Source organism: Cynara cardunculus (genome assembly GCF_001531365.2).
Source record: "Cynara cardunculus var. scolymus isolate 2C chromosome LG 11, CcrdV1, whole genome shotgun sequence".
Taxonomy (NCBI): domain Eukaryota; kingdom Viridiplantae; phylum Streptophyta; class Magnoliopsida; order Asterales; family Asteraceae; genus Cynara; species Cynara cardunculus.
Genome location: NC_037538.1, coordinates 418,061 through 439,526, shown reverse-complemented (window position 1 = coordinate 439,526; position 21,466 = coordinate 418,061). Strand labels below are relative to the sequence as shown.

Below are 21,466 nucleotides of genomic sequence, written 5' to 3'. Positions count from 1 at the left end.
AAACTTCTTATTACTGATTTGGCGTCGATACAAATTATTTATCTAAACACTCAAAAATATTTATTATCGATGTCACACTGAAATAAATCAATAAATTATTTTCATAAATAATCCCAAATACCCTCTAAATTTTCCATGTTTGCGAGTATTTTGGTTTAATGTTTGTTATGATTCATGTACGATTATATACTAAAAGGTGACGATTGACTTCATTTTGGGCTTTGGATATTGTTATAGTGAGCCTGTGTTGGACTTGGAAAAGCCGTGATCGATTACTTGATTTATGATCAGAATTTGCTATGAGTGAGTCTGTGATCGATTTTAAGGCTCTATATTCCAAAAAGAAGTTGTATGACAGTGCTTTCCTCCTCCCAGCGAAGTGTGATATAAACAAGGTCATTTCCGCAGAGGAAACAGATAACAGGGATATGTTAGAATCAGTATCATCCGACCCTAGTTCTCTAATTCCATCTACCGCTGCTGATTCTATTCAACCACAGCCATCCGCTTCTAGCCGTCGACCGTCTATCAGAGTCACCACCGAGTTCGATAGCGACACATCTCTTTTCTTCCACAAGGTATCCTGCAAGTTGTTCCACAATCTTGCCAAGCTCAAGCTCTGCTTTCAGAACAACAACGAGGGACATGTCTCTCATCCTCAATTAACCTTTACCTCTAAACACCTCTCCTGCCGCTACGATCTCCATGAATATAATGCTCTCCTCAATGGCTCTTTCGAGATTGCACCTGGTTTGCAGCTCACTGCCGCTCACGATGTCAAGGTACCATCTTCCTCCCTATTTCTCTGTCAAATTTTATTCATTCACATTTTATAATCTGAAAAATCATATTATGCCCTAAATATGTATTTGATATGTCGAAACGTTTTTTTTTTTCTTTTTTTTTTCTTTTTTTGTTTTTCCTTTTTCTATTTATCATCTTCATGCGATTGTATATGTATTCTTTCAGGCGCAGCTAGGAGAAGTGACTATGGCTGCTGATCTTGCTCCTGCTTGCAAACTCGAGTTGACTTCTCCCTTTCCATCTGTTGGCTTGGTGAGTGTCTATCATGTCCACCTTTATGCCACAAACCCGTTGCTTGAGCTTTCAGAATATCTCTTTTGCATCACTGTAAGGATCTTCTATTGCCCTCTTGGTGTTGCAGCCAAAAACAACCTTAAGATTTCCCTTTGGTGAAGTGTCATTAGAAGAGAATGAGGATCTGGAAGAGGAGGATGCATCTCCAAAGTTGTCAGTTAGTGGAATTTTCAAAGGTCAAGTTCTTAATGGAATTTGCAATGCTCAGTACCGGGATGATAATTTGAATTTAAGATACTCCTACAAGGTCTTTTTCCCAGCTTTGTCCTTTGTTTTTTTGTTTTCTTATTCTTAATGACTCAATATATAAGGTCTTCTCTTCGATGCCACACCAAGTTAAGTTATATGATTTGGTGTTGCAGGATGAACTGACTACCTTCATCCCAAGCATTTCTCTGCCTTCAAATGCATTATCCTTCTCATTCAAGCGTCGCTTTGGTCCTTCTGACAAGTTGAGGTGAGCTTGGGGCTGCAACTCTTGAAAGTGTTCTTATGATCTGCTTCTAGCATCGAGTCAAAAGATAAATTAATTTTATTAAGGAAAGTGAAATGTGGTAACAAAAAAAATTGGATGCAGATCAGGGACAGGTATTTTATGAACTTAAAATTTTCATCTGCATTTGCATTATATCTGAAATTCTATGCATTGCTAAATTGTAATTAAAAATTTCATCTGCATTTGCATTATATCTGAAATTCTATGCATTGCTAAATTGTAAGAGATATAGGTTCATATTCATGGATATGCACTTCACATTGATTGTCAAAATTACACAATGGGAATCATATGTTTTGATTGACTTGCATTGATAACCTAACAAAACAAACTCATTAAATCCCACATGATAAAGGATTTAAACAAGTGAGGAAAATAATGAGAGGAAGAGAGGTTTGGAAAAGTAGAGCAAGTAAGCATGGTAAACAACATGATAAAGGATTTAAACAAGTGAGGAAAATAAAATCATACAGGAAAGTATGAAACATAATAAAACAATAGAAAAGTAAGTGAGCCAAAAGACTCCTTTCCAGCTAAACTCGCACAAAAGCTACTTATATCTACCCCAAGGAGTCCCCATACCTAGTCTGGGGCTCCGATAACTAGCAGTCGGCTTTCTAACCCTCCCTCATTCTAATCTCTTGTCTCTACCACTCCAACCCCTTTCTCCGACCAAAGTAACCATAAGTCCTTGCACAAAACTTCACGCACTCCTATCCGAGGTCATGTTTGTAGAAATATAGTGAATACTGAATAGATACTAGTACCTAATACAGTGGTCTATAGATGACTTTTTAACATGCCCAAACTTCATTAAATTGAAGTAGGAAGAGTTACCTTATCATTGGGTGCATTATTCTTTATACCTAAAATCGACGGATAAACACTTACCTCTTTGGAAAAATTTCATGTAAGAATTTATAGATTATTGGATGGACTGCTTATTTCTTAATGGTTTCAAATGCTTGTTTTATTTGTCTTTAACAGGAAAGAAAAGTATTTAGATTATTCATGTACTGCCACAGATTTTTTTTTTCATATTACCTGTCGATTATATCTGCTCAATCTGGACAACGGTTTCACTATTCTTCTCTCTGTCATTTTTGTTGTTCTATTTATTAGTATATATTATATTTGAGTACAAACAGCTGTCTGGTATTAGTAATCTTGCATTCCTGCTGGTATTTATTCTCAGCTACTCCTACTACTTTGATACAAATTGCTGGAGTGCTGTTTACAAACACACAATAGGCAAGGAGTACAAAGTCAAAGCTGGTTATGACTCAGAAGTGCAATTAGGTTGGGCATCTATGTGGGTAAGCTTCATCTGATTCGCCTGCAATGATTTTGATAGGAATCGTCTTGCAGTAACCATTAGTGAATAATGTAGTAATTATTCCTCATTATCAACTATATTTGACTTTTTTTTTCCTTTCTTATATTATTTGTGTGTCTACGTCATGGTGTAGTGGAAAGACATCGAGAAACTGATGCATCTTTTCTTTAATCATTCTGACCAAAATCATTAAGCTAATCAGATATGTTCCTGAAGAGCACCACTGAATTTGTAGAAACAAGTTATAAGAAAGACTTGCCATGAAACATTCAGTCCCTAGATATTTCTGTATTGAAATCCCCCATTTTTCTAGGTGTCTGTATATACAAAATTTAAAATGTAAATAATTTCTAAAATAAAGAATTTAGTGGCAGAAAATTAATCTGTTTAAAGGAAGCCTCTGTTTTCTTGAAAGGATGTTTTAAGAGGGAAAAGGAGTTGTTTGGTTTGCAGAATTTAGAGGATTCCAAGGGAATTGGAATGATCAATTCCTTTGACCAAATTCCAGTTCTTTTGTTTGGTTCACATACTGAAATGGATGGAGTTCTTTGAATTCCACAAATTAATGAATTTGTCATTCCTTAGCATGAGTGAAGGAATTGAATTCCATCCATCCCTTTACATCCGATTTAACCAACACTGTCCACCCCCTGCCCCCACCACAACCATGCTACTACTGTCATGCTGATACATATCATATATTAGATTATATGTATTCTAAATTGGTGTTAGTGTCTCAATAAGACAATAACACATGCTATTTCTCATTTATACCCATACGGCCATTAGAAGTCAAGTCATGTTGCTTTCCCTCAATGTTCTTGGAGAACCTATGGATCTATCCACGAGCTGTTGTTGTGTAGGATTTAGGGAGAGATCACCCCGAGAATGGTGACAGAAAGCCTAGCCCCAAGCAATTGGATATGCATAGAACTTGTTCATAGATCTTTGATAAGTGACCACAACCATTGATCCCACAATGCTTATCCGTTCAGATATGTCAAAGTTGTTTACATTTTTTAAACGGAGGAGATCTTTTACTTTATAAACAATACCTATGTGGCTATGCCATTGATTCAGTATTGGCTAAAAAGGGGATAGCAATGACACGATGTCTGACCCTGAAAACAGAGGATGGATGTTGTGCCATTGAAGAACACAAGGAAAGTAGGAGCTCGGCTATCGAGATATTCCATCAAGAGAAAGGAGGCAGACTGATAATAAGGCTCCCGTTTACCACAATGGCTGTCTTGCTGTCTACTGGAGCTTGGATCCGGCTCAAAGTGGGTTTGTGTGTATGCGTTCAACCTCTTTCTTAGCTTAGGGCCTTTAAAGTGAAAGAGCGTGACTCTTTAAAATAAAACCATTTGATTCAGTTCAAAATCAAAATTACTTGACATTAGGGTTCTTGAGAGAAAATCAAAATCACTTGAAAACCACATGAGAACTTGAGATCAGGGTTCTTGACAGAAAATCAAAATCACTGCAAATCGAACAGAAAATCGGTTACTGCAAATTGAACAGAAAAATGATTACTGCAACAGTGGTCATCACATGAAACATGAACATAAAAAAAGATTACTGGAAATCGGTTACAACAACGGTGGTCATCACTGCAAAACCGAATAGAGCAACGGTGGTCATCGCTCCAAATTGAACGTAAAAACGTTGAAGACATAGGCGAGTTTCATTTGAAGACACAGGGGAAGGGGCGAGATAAAGGGCGGAAGTGGAAGAGAGAGATAGTAGGCTAAGAAACTTTTGTTCCCCCAAATTGGGAGGAATGATTTTGCTTGTAAATAATAGAATCATTGACTGCACTATAAAACCAGACAACATTAATCATTCTTTATTTCTATCAAAACCATAAATGATTATCATTTCCATCCATTGTCTTCTAATAACCCCAACCAACTGCCCCCTAAGTTTCGTATGCAAAGTGAACAATAGTTTTAGTAGAGCGTAATGCTACGCTCAACTATTAGTTTTCTGTTTTCTACAGATGGCATAGGGCTACAACTTCTTCAAGCATAGTCCTACGCATTAGTTCAATTACTAATAGTAAATCTTGTTAATAGATGTTTAGGATGTTTAAACTTTTGAAATTAGCTTTCTATTCAAATGTTCATCCCAGTGTAGAACTATGGCCCTCATCAGGGTGTGGTCTACACCCTGAATTTAACAAAAATATACTGCTCTGCCGTTCCAAATCGTAGTCTGACCTTGTCTTTACACATTAGTTCAAATTCCTTTAGTTTAGTTGAATACATCTAAATTTGAATTATTCAGTCTCAGAGTTGAAAACATTAATCTTAATGTGTTGATGAATTGGAATAACAACACTATATACATGATTTGAAATAGTAAAAATATCAAGCTTAACATTCATACTATGATGAAAATGTTAAATTTTCGTATGATGTTCTGATATCCCACTTAAAAAGACTTTTTCTTGAGGGTATTCTTAGTTGACAGTTTCATATGTTTTACAATAACTGTAGGTTGGTGAAGAAGATGGGAAAGCAAAAACAGCACCAATGAAGATGAAGGTGCAGTTGATGCTTCAAGTGCCACAAGATGATGTAAGATCGTCAGCCCTGATGTTCCGTGTCAAAAAGAGATGGGATATTTGAATCATGCAGCAAATCAAATAGATCAGGCTGATATTTCTGGTTTAAGGTTCTTACAGACGGTTTCTTTCCGTTGTGATGGAAATTTCAGAATCTACTCTGGCTGTTTATCCAGCAATGAGCTTCAGCGTGTTTTAATTTTATTATCTTTTTTTAAAGAGCTCGCTCTTGATGTTGCATCTCAAGTATATTAATGTGTTCTTGTCTTACTTTAACGAGGTTGATGCCTCAAATCCAATCAAACTTATTTTTTATGTATTCTACTTATTTTAGAAAGTAAATACTTTTTGAAACATGACATAACAATTATATATATTATTTTACAGAAATGATTGTCAATGACGATCTAGATTTCAAAGCACCAATTGAAGTTGAATAAGAAGTATCACCCATAGAGGTCGAAACAATGATAATGATAGCCGGTTCGGCTTTCTTGCTTGTTATAGACAAATCAGTAATAAAGAATATTGCTTTGTTACGTTGAGGGAAACTTATAGCTAGGAAGATGTAGGAACCAAAGAGGATGAGGAATCCAATGTGGGATAACCCACATTCCCAGAAAAAGTCGACCGGAAGTTTTGATGATTGAGAAAACTAGACTATCTAAGTGTGGAGGAGAAATATCGTCCTGTGTACAAAAGCATAAGAGAAGCAAACAATGAGAAGGAACTAGGAAGAAAGCAAGGGTAGGCATTCAAGTGTTCTTTGGATCAAGAAACAAGTACAAAATTAGAAGCAATAACCCCTAAAATTTGTGTTGCTCTTAATTCGTTTTAGGGATTGGTAAATATTTCAACATCTCATCATTCTTCAATTGATTATATATTAATCTATTATCGAATCTAACAAATTAAATAAGGTCAAATATATTGAAAAAAACTTGTTATGAATATATAAGAAATGTTGCGTTCGGTTTTAATTAAAATAAAATAAAAAAGATGGGAAGTGGGAACATTGTAAATATATATTTAGTAGAAGTGTTGGTAGAAGTTGAATATTTTCATTTGGGTTGACATTCCGCTAACCCATGTGGGATCATGCATTTAAATAAACAAGTATCTACAATTCACATTATCATGAAGTATAATTTCCTTATTTAAAAATAAATCCTTTTGTTCAATATTTTAAAGGAATTAGTTTAGTAAAAATTCGAATACTTAAAGAAAAGATTTATACAAATTAAGAGGGATATAATAGCAATATTACATTATTAAGATTCCTTGCATGTTACCATACTCATTTGACAATTTGATCGATCGTTATGTACTCCTATACATACGGACTACTTTTTATAATGATTACTAATAATTACCTCCACTATTGTAATCAATCATATCCTTGCATTACTGAATGATTATAAATAACTAAATCAAGAGGTGCAACCTCAATCAATATTATTAACGTAAGAAGATCGAGAGTGTCTATCAATATGGTCATGATCAAACATAGTATCACATTACTATTTGTTGTCTTTGCCTTCCACTACTCATCATCAACAAAGGTTACATACAACGTCCTGAAATTTGGAGCCAAAGGCAACGGTCTCTTAGATTCAAGAAATGCATTCCTCAAAGCATGGGGTTTGGCATGTGCCTCCACCAATCCCGCTATCATCTATGTTCCAATTGGGAGGTACTTGATTGCATCTGCTATCACATTCACCGGCCAAGGATGTAAAAGCAAATCCATCACAATTAACATAGATGGAACCTTGGTGGCTCCCTCTACCAACTATTATGCTATCGGCAATGCCCAAGTTTGGATTAAGTTCTACCGGGTTAACCATGTTACCATCTCCGGTGGAACCCTTGATGCGCAAGGTGCCCCTCTATGGGCTTGCAAATCCTCTGGAAAGATTACTTGTCCTAAAGGAGCTACGGTATGAGTCGAGTACAACCACCAAGTTTTTTTCTTAATTATATATTTCATTTTTGTTCAAAAGTATATTATATATGAACATATATAATTATATGTACGTGCAGACACTTGGCTTCTACCATTCTCAAAACATAGTGATCCGAAAGTTAAGGTCATTAAATAGTCAAATGTTCCATATTCTACTCTATGCATGCAACAACGCCAAGCTACAAGGAGTGAGTGTCTCGGCACCCGGGCTCAGCCCTAATACAGACGGTATCCATTTAACATATTCCACAGGTATCACCATCTTGAATTCTAAGATCTCAACAGGGGACGATTGTGTCTCAATAGGCCCAGGCAATTCTAATATCTGGATAGAGAAGGTGGTGTGCGGCCCTGGTCATGGCATAAGGTACGTACATAATATGTTATTTTTTTAATGTTAATTAACTAGCTAGAGCCTAGAGGCTAGATGTATATACATTTAAGAGTATTAATTAATTTGTTTGCATATATGAACAGCATTGGGAGTCTAGGGTGGGAATTGGAAGAAGCTGGTGTCCAAAATGTAACGGTAAAAACAACAAGATTTATAGGTACTCAAAATGGTGTGAGGATAAAGGCATGGGCGAGGCGCAGCAATGGGTTTGTGAAGGATGTTGTTTTTCAGCATGCAACGATGATCAACGTCCAAAATCCAATTTTAATAGATGCAAATTACTGCCCCAACAATAACAATTGCCCTAATCAGGTTTCAGGAATAAAGATCAGCAACGTAGTGTATGAAGATGTACATGGAACATCAGCTACACGAGTGGCGGTGAAATTTGATTGTAGCAAAGGGAAGCCATGCAATGGAATCAAACTAAAGGATGTTAATCTCATATATGGGGGGCAACCAGCTGCCTCTTCATGCTCCTATGTTGCCGGTATTGCTTCCGGCTTACTTCGACCTACAAGTTGTCTCTAATTATTAATTTCATATTAGTGTGTATATATATATATATATATACACACACACGCGCTCAATTTTATTAGAAGCATGCATGACATAGGAGTAGAGGACGATTTGGAGATACGTGGAAGGCTCGGATGACTATTTAAGGACTTCATTGTAGAGTTCAACTCATCTCACTCTTTCAAATTGGTACCAATATTGAATATTGAATTTGTTCATTTATGCATAAAATAAAATAAAAAACAATACAAATAACAATAATATTCATTATGATATCAACTATATATTTACATTAATTTACTTTATACATAAAATTTAATAAGTTTAGCGTAATAAATAACCTAAATTGCATGAAAAAATAACGTACTTTAACTTGATTTCTATTTTGGGTAACGTACTTTCAAAACTTCCATTTTGATACCTAATATGTGAAGTTTTAAACATTTAAGTATTCGGGTAACCAATTGAATCATTAACCAGTTACTATGCTGATGTGACTAGTGACGTGGTATTCAACTCAGTATTATTTTCTATCAATTTTTTGAATTCTACCAATTCTTAAGTTACCAAACAAAATTGCAAATGCAATTCTTGAGGTTTTGAATTATTTACTAGAACATGATGGGTCATGTTTTCATTATGTGAATCGTGATGAAGTCGTTGTTATTCTTGTTTCTAGAATGACGCATGATTGCAGTGATCATAATCCTAGCTATAATATAAGTGATTATTCAAGTGGACATATGTCAGATTCTTTCTTTGTGGACCTTGAAAAAGAGGATGATGTAATCAACTTAAACAAACACAGTTGGTGATCAAATTTTAAATAAGTTTTGTAGTGTGAGCAATTGACAACATTGAGTTTGTTGTGGATGAAGATGTTGATTATTTTGGAGATCATGCTATACAAAAACGTGTCCAATATCCAATATATGATCTTAATATTCCTTGGAAGCTGATGAAGCCCAAACTTGATGAGAAGTATGAGAATCCTAGTAAATTAAAGCAGTGTTTGACTAACTATGCGGTTACAAATGGCTAATAATTAAAATATGTGAAAATGATTCAAAGAGGCTGCTTGTTATATATAGTCAAAGTAAAAAAGATCGCACATGTCTTTTTAGATTATGGATATCTTGGATGCAAGAAGAAAAGTCATTTCAAATTAAAAGCATTAACTGTAAGTACATATGTAGTAGAGATTATAGTTTTAGATCCCAAGTGACACCAAATTGGATTGCAAAGCATTAAAGCATTATGTTAGGGAACTCATCGAAAGATCATTCATAAAAATTAAGCATATGCAAGATGATATTTTAAAGAAGTTTATGGTCAGAATTAGTAAGGTTCAATGCATCCAGGCCAAATCTAGGGCACTTCTTGAAATTGAAAGTTTTTTGACAAACATTCTGGAAAGGATTATGGACATGAAATTAGAGGGCTAATCCAGGATCTACAGTTAAGATGAACATAAATTTAATGGCAGATGGAAGCAATTTGGCGTTGGAAGTGATGCATTGAACAATTAATATAAGGTATAGGTGTTATTGAAGGAACGAGGCTTACTATCATGTCTAATCAACACAAAGAAAATACTATAAGACCATTGAATAGGAGAAAACACAAAGAGAATACTATAAGACCATTGAATAGGAGCAACGTGTGGACTCCAACACCTTACATCAAACTAAACCTACCTAAAGAGAGAAGAATGTATGGTAGACCATCTATCAAAAGAAAAAGATCAGAATCTGAGAGCCAAGGTACAAGAGTGACTTAATCTGGGAAGGCAATGACATGTAGCAATTGATTGGAAATGAGGCATAATGCTACATGTCGGGACTTGTAAAAACGAAAAGAATGACCACCACCTAAACTTGTTAAGCCAAAAGGTAGATCAAGAGTCAACACTCCAATACCGGCTACAACAAGTAGAGGCAATAGAGGTGGGAGGATATCATTATATTTATAATCCAATCACTAGAGAAACATTGATTGGGGTAAGCTATTATTTATTTTTTAGATTCAGATAACATTTTTAATACTATTGCTTACACTTTATCTTCATCATTAGAAACATCATCAAGCGTGCCACAACCAGCATGGCCCGGAGGCATCCTACCGTATTCAATATCAAGTGAGGTTGTTGTTAATGATGAAGACCGTGAAGAAGGTGCGACTCTTGTTCGTGATGATGAACATTATGAAAGTGGGGATGTTGTTGGACATAAAAAAGGGTTATAAGAAAGTCAAATGGTTGTATCTCCATCAGAAACTAATGATGCGAATGAATAATAGTTCATGTCACAACTTTAACATAGATTAGGCATTACTTTGGTATATATAATGCAACTTTTGGTATATTTTGGCACAACTTTTGGTATACTTTGGCGCAACTTTTAGTATATTTGATGCAACTGTCGGTGTTTTTAACACAACTTTTGATATATATTTTGGTTCAACTTTTAGTAAACTATGCCCAATTCTTCTATACAAATTATTTATGCTTTAGATACAACTTTTATATGTCTTAGGAAAATAATGATAGTGGTATATTGTTATGTTTTACAAATGTAAGCAATTTTTTCGCTCAAAAAATGTCTAGGGACTTGATTGTTCAAAATATGAAAGTCCATTGGGTTTTTTTGAACTTTTTCCATTATTTTACCACATTAACTAGTTTTATAGGTCACGATGATGTATCTAACATGTTTTAAAAAGTCCAAGAATTTATTGGACATGTTTTGAAATGTCAAAAGACTTATTTGTTTTAAAAAAATTTCTAAAAACTTAATTATTTCAAAAATTAAAGTCAATTGAATTTTTTTAAAAGACTTTTTAAATAATATACGTTTTGAGATGCTATTGTATTGTATGTTTAATTAATAAACATTTTAATTCTTTAAATAAAATTATACTAATAATAATAACGACATTTTTTTTGTATAATAATACAACTTTGTTACGAGATATCTGTATTGAATTGGAAATATATGTATGTGTCTTGACCGTAGCCTTATCAATTTTTCCCAATTCCTTTTCTGATTTCAATTTCAATATTCATGTAAGATCGACGACGACACTATTCCCTCTCTGTATCGTATCTATACACAGCTCCTCCTATAATATATTTATACTACCTTATAAACCAGATTTATCAAAAGTCTTAAAAACAATTTTTAATGCACAAAGTTTTAAAAACAACTCATAATGCATTAAGTACTATTACTTTATGCATTTAGTTTTAAAATCTCTTAATCTATAATTAAAATAACATATAGTACAAGTTACCAATGCACATTATTACATTTTATTTTTATGTTCTCAAGATACTTTTGACACATTTTACTTATACATTCATCCTCTCATATCTCTATGTCTTCTCCCCATCCCACAAGGTGAGATTCAAACTGATATTCACCATAAGTTATTAAAAGTTTTATCATTCAACAGCTCTTGATCTTTTGATTCTTTGCTCTTGGTGTAAATCGAATATATTTGTGGAGTCGTTTAAATATGTTGGATTTTAAATATATTATATTTTAAACTGTCATATATTTTTTTTATCAATAGACTGTAATTGGAATTATAACTCTTATTTATTCAAATTGTATTAATATGTAAAGACCAAGTGTAACTTATATCATCGTTACTTAAAAATCGTTAAAATTCACGGCTCTGTCATATTGTATGGATAGACAACTAGTATATGTGTGTGTTGTGTATGATCTGTTATTACCAATGTAAGTCCATCCATCCATTTACGTTGTTGCTTTTTACATCAAACAGTCTTGTTAGGTGTCTCCACCATCAACGCTTTTGTTTCTCACTCGAAATCAAATACCTAATACATATTAATGTACATATCTCTTCAACATTATATGTAAATGTAATACAAAAGAAATGTTGTTGGGTTTGTTTCTGGCTCATGTGTTCGACAAAATGCTTGCCTTTTTGATTAATTTTATGTTACTATATTTAGCTTTTTGTTCGCTATCTTTTCTGCAACTTCATACACTTGCCGCACTCATTGCTCCTGACTATTCATACGCTTGTGGATTCATGTCTGAGGTGCTTCTTACAGGCGGTTCTTGGCGTGTGATTGTGCTTCCCTTTCATAATGGCTTCTAGAGCAATTTTGAGGCAGAGACGGCTTCTTTCCGATTACCTTGATGTCTCTGTTCGTGGTCTCACCAACTACTCCGAGTCTCATGATTGTATCCCTACTCTAGATCATCCTTTCAAACCCTTGAACGAGGATACAGCCTTTACATGGAATCAGGAGTCTGATAACTTCTATCAATTACGACTCTTCACGCCAGATAAATTTTATGCTATTACTACAAGACATGGAAAGCTAGGATCTATGTTTCCCATGAGGGTTGGATGGGTATCTCAATCAATACGTTACTCTACCACAGTCGGTCAATCAAATTTGGGCAGTGAGGATGAGGATAACAAACACCGGCTTGATAAAAAGAGGAAAGAAGCATCACCGGAGGAATGTGATCAAGCTGTTGAGGGCTTAAGCAGTGCCAAGGCTAAAGCCAAGGCCAAACAGGTGACTGAATCTCACAAGGATGCTAAATCCATTTTGCAGAGGACTTGGGCCATGCTATTGGGGATTGGTCCAGCTCTAAGAGCTGTGGCTTCCATGAGCAGGTTTGATATACCTTTGCAGATTAATTTAATCAGAACCAAAAATATTATTCTCATTTGCTTTCTTGACATGTTTCCTTCAGGGAAGAGTGGGCTAAGAAACTCACTCACTGGAAAAACGATTTTGTATCCACCTTGAAGCATTACTGGTTGGGCATTAAGCTCCTTGGTGTTGATGTTAGGATCAGTTCCAGATTGCTTCTAAAGCTTGCTAATGGAAAGGGTCTCTCTAGGAGGGAGAGGCAACAATTGACACGAACCACTGCAGATATCTTTAGGCTAGTTCCTGTTGCTGTTTTCATCATTGTACCTTTCATGGAATTTTTGTTGCCAGTATTCTTGAAACTATTCCCCAATATGTTACCTTCTACCTTTCAGGACAAGATGAAAGAACAGGTACTGGTTCATATAGTCTTGTAAACACTTAACCATTGTTGTATATCAGTAAGGTTCCTTTATCTTTTACAAGTGTTAATAGCATTATTACATTTTTGGGATAAAAGATGTGATAATAGTTTAGAGCTTTAACCTTGGAAACATTAACTTAACGTGACACTAAACATGCAGATACTTTTTGCTCGGTTAAACTCTCAGCCTAATTGGAGCAAGTTGTTTCTTTTTGGGCTCAACCTTTGGAAGTTTGATTCATTTATTTGAGCAAGCATCTTTTTTGATTTCTTGTATGTTAAACTGTAGGAAGCATTGAAAAGAAAGCTAAATGCAAGAATAGAGTATGCAAAATTTCTTCAAGATACAGTAAAAGAGATGGCTAAAGAGATCCAAAACAGCAGGAGTGGAGAAATTAAGAAAACAGCTGAAGATCTTGATGAATTTTTGAACAAGGCAAGGGTTTAGTTTGACCATTTTACCTTTTAGTTTTCTTTCAAAAGGATGCTTTGCTTACAAATTTATAATGTGATACAGGTCAGAACAGGTGCTGTTGTTTCTAATGAAGAGATTTTGGGATTTGCCAAGTTATTTAATGATGAACTTACACTTGATAATATCAGCAGGTTTAGCTGTCAATCGTTCTTTTATTGATTGTATATGATATCAATGTTGGTACTTGTTTTTCATCTGTGCTGCTTCACTGATCTGTTGGTGCTACTAGGCCTCGTTTAATGAATATGTGCAAGTATATGGGAATCCAACCTTATGGGACAGACGCTTACTTGCGATACATGCTTCGTAAAAGATTGCAATGGTACGCTTGATTCCTTATTTGCTATATATATTGTTGTTAGGAATATCGTTTCCCAACCATTTTTAATATGTAGTTGGTTCTTGTAGTTTGTAACTGGTAGTAGTTGGTTGTCTGTATATTGGTTCAGCCATATGCATCAGTTGGCCTATTGCAATTAGGATTAAGCTGTTACGTAGTTAAGCAACTATTGTACATGGGGAAGCAATAAATAAGGATGTGGCATACAGCCAATATCCTAACAAAGGCACCTTAACAGCAATGTAGTCTTTATAGTGCACACATTGTTGGTGTCTCAGGACAGGTGCCAATTTGGGGCATGTTGTTTAGATCTTTTATCTATTTATTTTGACTGTTCATTTTCTGCAGCTTTTGGTGGTGGTGGTGGAAAGTGGATACAGCTTCGTGTGGGAAGGGAAAGTGTCTTGTCTTGATGATAAATAGACTGTCAAATTCGGTGCATGCTAGTGTCCTTGCAATTACAATCTATGTTTGCTTTGTAGGATAAAGAATGATGATAAGATGATTCAAGCAGAGGGTGGCGTGGATGCTCTTTCTGAAGCTGAGCTTCGTGAAGACTGTAGAGAGCGAGGCATGCTTGGATTACTTTCTGTGGAGGAAATGCGTCAGCAGGTTCCATTTAAATTTCACCTTTGAAAATATATATTGGCAATGACTAATGGAGCACTTGAGTAGGCATGAATTAAATCATCATCTGCTTTGTGTCATTGCCAAAGCAGAGATGGTAATCGCCACACATGTTGCCAGCCCATAACAGGACCTTGTCCACCACCTAATAAATCTTTCCTTCCTCTGCTGCCCTGTGAGAATGTTTTTGTATGTCAGTATGTCTGTTTTTGCCTTTCATTTGCATGCTATTTTTATGAACTTGAAAGAAAAATATGTAAACGCCAATTCATATTCAATCATATCACTTCTTTCAAGTAACAGCAGGATGCTCTTTAGCCATTACTTGCTAAGTTCATGTAAAGATTAACACTGAACACACACACACACCTACACTCCAAAGTAGAATAACATTGAACATCATTACTTACTAATGGGGGGCCACTTCTCTAAACAAAATGAATTCAAATTTATATAATACTTTTCATGTGGATTTTACTTTTAGATCAAATTATAAGGAAATAATGGAATTAGGTTTTGTTATAAATAATTGGGTATTTTGGGTGGTTTAGTTGGTTTATGTAATTAGATTCTTATTAATAATTCAGTTTGCAATTCAAATCGTTCTATTTTGTTCAATTTAAGAAGCATTTTATGTGAATCTCATCAACATATAGTATTGAAGGAATTCATGTAATTGTATTGGCTGGTTGCATCCATAGTGGTGAATTGACTTGTTTTAATGGGTTTAATTGTCAAATGCTCTATTCTTGTTTCTCAAAAGATGTAATTGAAGTTCCATTCTTTTATGTCATTTCTCCTGACATCATATAGAAGGGTCCCACAATATGGTGTTAAATAGCCGAATGAGTACAGCTGTAGGAGTAGTAGGCCGTGTATTTACACTCAATATATTTTCCTTTTCTTACCCTTTTTCCCTTTGGGTGGAGGTGGGCTGAGTAAATTACCATATGTTAGCGTGCTCGTACACAACACTCTCACATACATGTGTATGTTGCTTACCTGCAGTATCATGTCCACACTTACTTTGATTAAGTATATAAGATGCAAACCACCTCCTATTGCCATTTGGTTATTGCAGTGAAGTTCATTCCTTATTTAACCACATTATGCAACTTTGGTTTGTCTAAATCATCTATCTACTTTGAGTAACAGTCTTTAACTGTACATACTTTTGTGCATATTTCATGCACCAAAAGAACCTTAAGCAATTTATTTTAAGAATTTGCACTATCTGTTGACTGAATAGCTTAATCAGTGTAAGGAATAGCTGTTTTAATTTATTGGAAAATCCGTTTATTTCTCTCATTATGATTGTTCTGCAGCTCCGTGATTGGTTGGATTTATCTCTTAATCACTCTGTCCCATCTTCACTCCTTATCCTTTCCAGGTTAGTGCAGAACTGCAAACCTCCTGAACGTCATGAGTTTTTGCATCTCTATGAAAAAAAAAAAAATTGTATGTTTTTTGCAGGTCTTTCACTGTATCTGGAAAGCTAAGGCCTGAGGAAGTTGTCCGAGCTGCATTGTCTTCATTACCAGATGAAGTTGTGGACACTGTCGGTGTTACAGCATTGCCATCGGAGGATTCTGTTTCAGAAAGGAAGAGAAAGCTGGAGTTCCTTGAAATGCAAGAGGAACTCATTAAGGTTCTTCTCTCATCCCAAATAAGCATATCTTATTTTGCTACCTCTTTAAAATAACCACTCGCGGTGTTTATTTAGTCTGTGTGATGTTGAGCCACCTTTCATCCTCCGAGCATCTAAGATTGGAAAACTGCATCCTAGGAGAAGGGACATATTACTGTTTCAATCTTCAGCCTGTAGATGGAAAATACCAATAGGCAACAGTCTTGGGGTCCTATAGAGAAAAATTCACCATCATAAAACAGTGTTGCTTTGCTTGACCATTGTATAATTGATACACAGGAAGAAGAAGAGAAAGAGGAAGAGGAGCAAGCCAAGATGATGGATTCTGTTGGTAGCAAGGAGGATGCGACATTGAAAGAGATGATTGATGTAACAGCCTCAGAAGCACAAGAACAGGCAAGAGCTAGAGCACTTGACAAACAAGAGCAGCTCTGTAAAGTCAGTGAAGCTTTGGCTGTTTTAGCTTCTGCATCTGTAAGGATTAAGGAGAAATAAGTTCTTGCTTACGAGTTGCTGTGAACATTTCTGTTCTGGTGATCTGTTGTTGATATTGTCTGAAAAGTAAATTCTCTTTTTGGTGTTAATTTCTGCAGTCTGTGAACAGGGAGAGAGAAGAGTTTCTGAGGCTTGTCAACAAAGAGGTATACTTAGACTTCTATATAGTACTATGTCTTCATGAAGTTGTACATTGCATTTATTATAGTTTCCTTGAGTCAACATTATCTGAAATCCCTTTTTATACTCGGAAGCCAATTATTGCTTTTAAATCTTGCTAGTTTATGTTTTTATGTATGTAGATCCGTGAACAATAAGCAGTGGGGGGATGTAGCATGAACTTTAATAACAAATGATGAAAAACTTTGACTAGCCTTTTATCATACAGAGAATACCTATGCCTCTATTGGTAGCTTGGTCCCTTGACTAGTTTTGGGCTAATGGTTCACTCTGACTTTTGTTACTATGTTCTTTTTTACTGTTAAAGTTGCAAACACAGGAGTGAAGTACTTGAATCCTGAGCCCTGTCTCCCAATAGCCATAGATAAGCCTTCAGCATATACATGCCTTCTTCTGTAGCCTTCAACATCTGTGTGTTACTTTTGCAGTCAATTTGATGATTGCTCTTATTTGTTAATGTTGATTATGTTTTGACTGTAGTCTATGTCTTTTACTTCTTGATACAAGGCTGTGAGATGGTACCAAATTGATAATGTTGAGATTCCAACTAGCTAACATGTGAACTGCTCTTGCTCATTACACTTGACAGGGCGTTCCTAATCTATTAGTTACCTTATCTTTCTGTGTTTCCAGATAAATTTTTATCATAGTATAATGGATAAAGAGGGCACCGATGGCGGAAAAGAGGCCATGAAAGCATATAAAGCTGCCCGTAAGGAAAGTGAAAATTCAGCTGATGAACCTGTAGCCGATGAGGTCTCTTCAGCACTCATAAATAGGGTAAGATACTCGGTTCTTTTCTTCCCCTGCTAGGACCTGAAGCCTTTAATCTACTGTAGAATTGATGTGCTTGTTGATTCATGCTTTAGGTTGATGCTATGCTCCAAAATCTTGAGAAAGAAATTGATGATGTGGATGCAAAGATTGGTGACTGTTGGCGGATGCTTGACAGGTAAAAACGTTTCTTATTTAGTTTTTGTTTTATATGTTTGACAATATTTGAACTACTGGGTACCTAGAACATCTTGAGGGCAGTTGATGACCCATCTGGAAGCATATTCAGCTACACTAAAAAGTTGCCAAGTTTTTCAGACTGTCCCTCTTTCTTAAATTAGTAAGATACCAAAGGGCTAGAAAAATCTGCATGGTGACATTGTAATGAGAAATTAGGCTTGAAGATTATGATATGTTGTTCTTTATAGTAGTTGGAAACATAGACCACTACTCAGTTGCTCTGAATCACTATTGAATTTCTATTTGTTAGGATTAATGTTGGAAAACTAAACGGAAGAAAGTTTGTGACACTTGCTCAAAACAGAGATTCATAACATGCATTCTAATAATCATGTACTTGAATTATAGGAAAAAGATCTCTTATGTGCAACCACTAATCGCGAAGCAAGTAAGCATACTTTAAGATTCACCACTAGGCTTAACTCTGGTAAGCCTCTACCCCAAAGTAATTGGGACTCTTGGGCTAATCACTATGTGTGTGTGTGTGTGAGAGAGAGAGAGAGAGAGAGAGACGAGACGGGAGGGGGATTTCAGGGGTTCATTATGTGTCCATTCAATACATTATAAGGCCACTTTTAGCTTGAAATAGTGGAAAGTTACCTATCACCATTTCATAGCCAAACATGGCGCTTGCCACATGACCTAGTGTCTCCATCTTGTTTTCTTTATTCATGCCTTGCCAACCCCCTATGCTGAAACATTTTAATTGATGTTTATGCAAGAGTAGTGTCGCCTTAAATCCTCACTTGTTCCCCCCCTCTTTCTTCCACTATATGAAACTGTTGTTTATTAATATTGTCTAAGTTCGTCTTCACATGTCATATTTGAATTTTCATTATGTTAGATAATTCTGGTTTGGCTGCATTAGGAGCAGTGTTCTAAAAGGCACTTCTAACTTTAGATTTTACACTTTTATGGATTATCTAATCACATCACTTACAGTTTCATGGATTCACAGCTAAAGCGAAGTTGTAAAAGCCTTCCAAGTTCTAGTTTGCATATTTGATCACATACTTTTATATAATGCTAATTTATATGATTTTTCTTCTAATATGAATATAATTTTTTTTAATGTCGTTATCTCATTGAATATTAGATAGGAAACAGATATTTATCTATATAATTATATACATGACATACAAGTTTGCCATCTTATGTCACACCTTGAAAAACGCCATGTTCTCGTCACTGCGTGTAAGGCTTGAGGTTTGACCTTGCCGTCACGTCATTTAGAACCTTGATCAGGAGGAGACAGATGCTCTAGTGCGGAGGGTGGAGAGCATAACGGTTGAGGGGGTGAGGAGGAGCAGGCCAAGGAGGATGTGGATGAGCATTTGAGGACGGGCATGGAGGCCTTAGATCTTTTCGAGGACATGACCGCTGACAAGTGTTCTTGCCTTCTTGGAGACTCAGGACTAGGGTCGGAGAAGATATTCTTAGAGATTAGTAGCTATTGTAGATGGGGGAAGGGTAGAGAGCCGACGTATAGATTTTAGGCTTCACTTCATAGAAGCCATTGCCTTGTTTGCTCTTATGATGGAGTTTTTGATTTTTTCCATATTCTGAAATTTGCTATTGTCAGTATAACAATGTGCAGACTTGGTTGGAGTAAGATGATCTGGTCGGAGTAATTTGTTTTAAATGGTCTGGTGTTTTAGTATTTTATCTTCACACTTGTCCTGGATGGTTTTAACCTTTTCTCTGGCTTATGTCCTTACTGTTTAGTGTTTACTATCCTTGCACATACTCCTTTTCTATTATTTGTTTTCAAACGTCTCATGCTCTCTGGTGTCTAAAGAAGTTTGGTTTGTTCATAACTTTTTCTCAAAATAAAGGCCTTCATGGAACGGCCTCTCTATGCCTTGGGGTAGAGGAAAGGTCTGCATAGACCTTACTTTCAAGTGGGATATACCAGGTACATTTGGTTTAGTTTAGATGAATATAATGCATTGTTTACGTTGGCCTGTTACTGTAGAGATTATGATGGAAAAGTTACTCCCGAGGAAGTGGCATCTGCAGCCATGTACTTGAAAGATACTTTAGGCAAGGAAGGGGTTCAAGAGCTTATCAGTAACCTTTCCAAAGATAAAGGTCAGCAATCCATTCCTACAAGTTGTAACATTCTCTTTTACAGCTTTTTTTGCTTGTCATTCTTGTTACTTGCCATTCGTTAATCATTCTTGATATGGAGGATGATTTTACTGTTTTTTTAAGTTGTCATAATGATAACTCAGCAACTGACTTTTGATATGACAGAGGGGAAGATTCTTGTTGAAGACATAGTGAAATTGGGAAGTCGAGCAGAAGACGTTGGTTGATCTTAAGCAGAGCTGAATAATGGTATTGTTTGATTTTACTTGTAACTAGTATATGAATTCTGATAGCTTTCTTGTAGCAGATTGTCAGGCTAGTTCACCAAGTGCCATCCACTTCTTTTGCCATCTTCTAATGGCTTAAAGTGTGAAACTGTGTTCTTGATGATCCTTTTTCTTTTTTCAATTGGCAATGGCAATCTCTATCAGATCGTACATTAATATAGTTATGAATTTTTGTCCTAGTAAAGAGGGTGTGTGGCATTGTTAGTGCTATGTACACATGATAGACCATGTTACCTACTTTATCACAGTTATTATGTTTAATGATGGAGGGGAAAATTTGCTACTTTCAGATGGCTGCAGATATATTACACCCAGGGGTGATTATGAGCAGAGTTGAGTTGAATAGTTTTTTCATAATTGTGTTCAGTGTTTTGAGTATCTTTTTATGATTTAGAATTGAGCTTAATTGGCTTGTTTATGATTAGCTCAAGTCTATGCTCGAATTAGAAGTGTTTTTAAGCTCAAAAACCTTGGAGCAATTAAGCCTAGATATGAGTGATGCATTTATATATCCTTTACATGTTGAAGTAAATTAAGGAATGGAGTATTGGTTGGTGTTGGTAATATGAGGGTGGTTAAATATATCATTTTAACCTATAATACTAACTTGGAACTGGTCATTTTATCTTATCCTTTTTCAACTTTTCTTAATTGTTGTTAAATATATAACTTTTATCTCTTTATTCATAAATACACCCCATCCCCTCCCTGTCACCACTGTTCAAGGCAAGGGAAAGAATTTTCGTGGCACAATAGTTTGGATCTTTCATTTATAGAAGAGTATAGTAGTTCAAGGTGCGGCCTGGTTCATGTTTTGCATTTTTTTCTTTTCGTTAATACAACCACAATTACGATAAGCAGACTT

General features: G+C 35.5%; 3 protein-coding genes across 3 annotated transcripts; all 3 read left to right on the top strand.

Moving 5' to 3' along the window:
• Positions 1 to 287: 287 nt before the first annotated feature.
• On the top strand, positions 288 to 5,816 carry LOC112521377 (outer envelope pore protein 37, chloroplastic). The gene is made up of 6 exons (XM_025130204.1): positions 288 to 782; positions 970 to 1,056; positions 1,166 to 1,345; positions 1,461 to 1,555; positions 2,790 to 2,910; positions 5,432 to 5,816. Exons 1-6 carry the CDS (start codon positions 300 to 302, stop codon positions 5,561 to 5,563), a joined length of 1,098 nt encoding a protein of 365 aa, XP_024985972.1. The 5' UTR covers positions 288 to 299; the 3' UTR covers positions 5,564 to 5,816.
• A 1,173-nt stretch (positions 5,817 to 6,989) lies between these two features.
• Positions 6,990 to 8,390, top strand: LOC112520874 (polygalacturonase-like). Its single transcript, XM_025129492.1, has 3 exons — positions 6,990 to 7,439; positions 7,543 to 7,832; positions 7,943 to 8,390. Exons 1-3 carry the CDS (start codon positions 6,990 to 6,992, stop codon positions 8,388 to 8,390), a joined length of 1,188 nt encoding a protein of 395 aa, XP_024985260.1.
• A 4,040-nt stretch (positions 8,391 to 12,430) lies between these two features.
• On the top strand, positions 12,431 to 20,883 carry LOC112522282 (mitochondrial proton/calcium exchanger protein-like). Its single transcript, XM_025131403.1, has 14 exons — positions 12,431 to 13,040; positions 13,121 to 13,433; positions 13,734 to 13,880; positions 13,962 to 14,050; positions 14,149 to 14,241; positions 14,742 to 14,871; positions 16,212 to 16,276; positions 16,360 to 16,534; positions 16,814 to 17,008; positions 17,128 to 17,175; positions 17,843 to 17,989; positions 18,079 to 18,161; positions 20,199 to 20,314; positions 20,480 to 20,883. The coding sequence occupies exons 1-14, from the start codon at positions 12,499 to 12,501 to the stop codon at positions 20,539 to 20,541; spliced, it is 2,205 nt and encodes a 734-aa protein (XP_024987171.1). The 5' UTR covers positions 12,431 to 12,498; the 3' UTR covers positions 20,542 to 20,883.
• Positions 20,884 to 21,466: the final 583 nt, after the last annotated feature.

Bases quoted from the DNA above. Each gene is read 5' to 3' on its own strand.
- LOC112521377 (XM_025130204.1), top strand. From the start codon at position 300: ATGAGTGAGTCTGTGATCGATTTTAAGGCTCTATATTCCAAAAAGAAG. The intron at 1,346-1,460 runs GTCTTTTTCCCA...TTGGTGTTGCAG, and splicing joins ATTTAAGATACTCCTACAAG to GATGAACTGACTACCTTCAT. The intron at 1,556-2,789 runs GTGAGCTTGGGG...ATTTATTCTCAG, and splicing joins GGTCCTTCTGACAAGTTGAG to CTACTCCTACTACTTTGATA.
- LOC112520874 (XM_025129492.1), top strand. From the start codon at position 6,990: ATGGTCATGATCAAACATAGTATCACATTACTATTTGTTGTCTTTGCC. The intron at 7,440-7,542 runs GTATGAGTCGAG...ATGTACGTGCAG, and splicing joins CTTGTCCTAAAGGAGCTACG to ACACTTGGCTTCTACCATTC. The intron at 7,833-7,942 runs GTACGTACATAA...ATATATGAACAG, and splicing joins GGCCCTGGTCATGGCATAAG to CATTGGGAGTCTAGGGTGGG.
- LOC112522282 (XM_025131403.1), top strand. From the start codon at position 12,499: ATGGCTTCTAGAGCAATTTTGAGGCAGAGACGGCTTCTTTCCGATTAC. The intron at 17,009-17,127 runs GTAAGGATTAAG...TAATTTCTGCAG, and splicing joins CTGTTTTAGCTTCTGCATCT to TCTGTGAACAGGGAGAGAGA. The intron at 20,315-20,479 runs GTCAGCAATCCA...TTGATATGACAG, and splicing joins TAACCTTTCCAAAGATAAAG to AGGGGAAGATTCTTGTTGAA.